Source organism: Parus major, chromosome 1A (genome assembly GCF_001522545.3).
Source record: "Parus major isolate Abel chromosome 1A, Parus_major1.1, whole genome shotgun sequence".
Classification (NCBI taxonomy): domain Eukaryota; kingdom Metazoa; phylum Chordata; class Aves; order Passeriformes; family Paridae; genus Parus; species Parus major.
The window spans coordinates 3,503,485-3,506,769 of NC_031773.1; the positions used below are offsets into that span (position 1 = coordinate 3,503,485).

Consider the following 3,285-nt stretch of genomic DNA (forward strand, 5'->3'; position numbering starts at 1 on the left):
TGGAAGAAACCTTCTGTCTGGGTCTGTATCTCAGACAAATAAAGCCTCTCAGGAGCCTGGTGTGAGAGGCTGAAGAGTCTCCACCACTGCAGGTTCTTCAGTAAAAGAGAGATAAATGTCTCTGAAGTTGGTCCTGCTTGGAGCAGAGGCGGGGATGAGAGATCAACAGCCCTCAGTATTTTTACTGAAGGTTTACCTTTTGGAACAAATCCACCTGTTCTGTATGGAATGGTCACAGGAGTTTTCAAAGACTAATCAGTGAAACTGGAAACTTAGTTCCTGTTTTTATCTTTCCCCACCAAAAGCCATTTTGTTTGCTTGCTTATTTGCAAGCAATTAAGAAGGCTTTGTGTACTTGGCTTCTTCAAGAAAGTCTTCTTTGGTTTCTTCCTTCTAAAGTCTTGGGGATGCCCAGTGGACATCAGTGAGGAGCTAAGCATCACTAACAGCAGTATCCTGTTTTCTAGGGCCTCATGACTACAGCTGAAACACTGCTGCACGGATTGTTATCAGTCTATTGCACTGTTCCAATTAGGCATCTTCACTGGCATCATCTAATGGAACATTTTCCAAATTACCATCAACCTTTAGCTTTAAAGCTTCCAACACACTCATTAAAGCCAGATAATTGCTAGCAGTGACCCCATAACTTATTGCCATCTGTTAGACCCAGCATGGTGTATGGGATATAAGCTGTGCAGTGGATTTGTTTCTAGTGCAGTGTCTCAATCTAGGGGAGCACCTGCCTGTTCTCAGCCTGGCTCAGGTGTTCAGTGAGGACAGACAGATGTCCTCTTCTAGATCTGGCTGTCCCAGGGCACCAGGTCACCACACCTATTTACACATCACTGCTTTTCTGGTGGAAGTGACTGCTGCTGACCTGCCAGCCTATGAAACCACCCTCATGTGCCTCAAGCAGGTTCCTTCAGCACTGTGAGCCAGTTCTCTGAGCTTTGCAACTGATTTTCCCACTAAAGCAGATGAGTGATCCCAGATACCACTGCACTGGCAGGGGGAGATATTCTCTCCCTCTTGGACAGCTGGGTTTGTAAAACAGTGTTGGTTTGTGGCTGAATTCCCCAAAAAGGAATATGCATCCACAGTAATCAGGATTGACAACAAAGTTTTTGGTGTCCCCATAGGGAGAGATGTGGATGCTTCTGGAGAGAGATTCTTTCTATTCTAAGTGGGATAGATACAGATACACATGAAGAGTCTCACTCTTCCCACCTGCTGCATGGCAGAAGATGCCAAATACAGACAAATACTGACATTTTAGACAAACTGGATTATCCCACCTGACATCCAGCAAGGCACAGGTATTCCATAGCTCCTGCATTGTATCTCAGGCCCACATGGGTGCCTCAGGTGCTACAGAGCCTCTCAGATCTGATCAAATATAGATAAATGACTGCTGCCCTAAGTGACTCAAAGTCACATGTGGTATCTCTTATGGACCTGACAGGTGTGAGCACAGACCTGAAGCTCAGGGGTTTATAGAATCTGAATGGTTTGGATTGAAAGGAAATTAAAGATCATTTAGTTCCAGCCCCTCTGACACGAGCAGGGATACTTTCCACTTGAAATAGATCACAGCCTCCCAAACCACTACCCAAACCCTTGCAAAAAGTTCATTGCTCTTTCAATCCCATTTCCTCAGAAAATATAAGCCACACAATTACACAACATAATAACCCTCACTTGTAGAATAATTTTTTTTTCCTTCCACTGTCAAGAAGCGATTTAGAAGCTGAAATGGATGTGCTTTGTTTCATCCAGCATGAGTTAAAAATCAAGTACAGTAAGACCATAGGCAGAAAAAGCTATCCCCCGAGCTTGAAATACTCGGAATTACTCAGCCTGGAGTGTGGCCAGGACACGGCGTTAACTCCCTTGTCCCTGCGAGGTGCCCCGCTAGCCCAGCCACGGGTGGGTGTCGGACCGGCCCCATCCCGGGGCAGCAGCACCATCACCCGAGGGGCATCTCCTGCCTCAGCACCCCCGGCACGGCTCCATGCTGGCTGTAGCACGGAGCTGAGCTGCACGGACAGGTGGGATTAGTGCATTTTTATCATGCCCCGCCTGTCAATACCGCTGGTGAGGAGGGGACAAGCCAGCCGCGGCCACCTGATGCTCCCGAACAACCTCCGCCTTAAAACCTACCTGCTCCACGATGCTGTAATCCGCCAGCAGCTGCTCCTCCAGGTACCTGGCCATCAGCTCCGAGTCGGGCTGTCCCGCCGAGGGGGAGAAGCCCCAGCAGAGGCACAGCCAGAGGATCATGGTGGGGAAGGAGCCCCGCTGCCGCTGCGCTGCCGGCCCGGCTGCGGGAGCCCGACAGGAGACACAGCGACCCACCCTCTCCTCCTCCTTCCCGGCTCGGGACCGGCCCCTTTTCCACGCAGGGCGGCCTCCTGTGCTGCAGGGAATCCTTGCAGGGCTCGCATCCCGCAGCCCGGGGTCCCCGGGCAGGAGCCGCCGTGCCCCGCTGGGCTCGGCGCTGCTCCTCAGCCCCTCTCGTCTCCTGCGGGACACGGGCGGTGCTGGGGGACCCCGAGGTGCTGCCACTTGTCACTTCGGCACCTACAGCCCCTCTCAGAGAGGGGAATGCTGAGGGGACAGTTCCTGTACCTGGCTGGGTGCTCTACTCACACCCTTAGGGAGCAGAAGCCTACAAAATGCTTCAAGGCTGGGGCTTTCCTAAAGGATGGTCAAACCCTCTGGTTCCACCCTCTGTGGAGGGAAAGCTTCTCTTACTCCTCATCTGGAGAGCCCTGGCTGGTTTAGGAAAGCTGCCCCCAGGGCTGGGCTCCCTCCGCACCCTCACCTTGGCAGCCACCCGACCTCGAAGGTGGCCAAAACACGTAATTCCACTTCCCTCTTGCCATCCAGACTGTGTTTCTCAGCTGAATAAAGCTGGGGTGACCTCCTGCTCTTCCCTCCATTTCCCAAAGGCAGAGCCCTCTCCTGCCAGACCAGCCCTAGGTGAGCTTGTGGGACAGTCTGGATTCTGGCTGGTAGATGCCAGGGACATTCCTGGGGCATGGCACTGCCAGCTGGCACCGACCCGGCAGCTCTCACCTCCAGGCATTCTGGAACTTGGACCTGCAGTGCTCACCTCACCGCAGATCAGGCGTATTTGCTACTTTGTTTTTCTATGACAGCAGTAGCTTCTCAAACCTAGCAGACCCAAACTTCCTCTTTCTGCTTTGTTTTGGTTTTTTGGTTTGAGCCTCTCTTCTCCTCTCTCCTCTCTCCTCTCTCCTCTCTCTTCTCTCTTCTCTC

The 3,285-nt window shown here is 52.0% G+C and overlaps 1 protein-coding gene across 1 annotated transcript in view; it reads right to left on the minus strand.

Moving 5' to 3' along the window:
* ITIH5 (inter-alpha-trypsin inhibitor heavy chain 5) overlaps positions 1–2,461 on the minus strand; it is a 40,649-nt gene extending 38,188 nt beyond the window's left edge. Inside the window, exon 1 of the mRNA XM_015629438.3 lies at positions 2,164–2,461. Coding sequence (XP_015484924.1) covers positions 2,164–2,283 — 120 coding nt within the window. The 5' untranslated portion in view covers positions 2,284–2,461. The remainder of the gene's footprint in view (positions 1–2,163) is intronic.
* Positions 2,462–3,285: the final 824 nt, after the last annotated feature.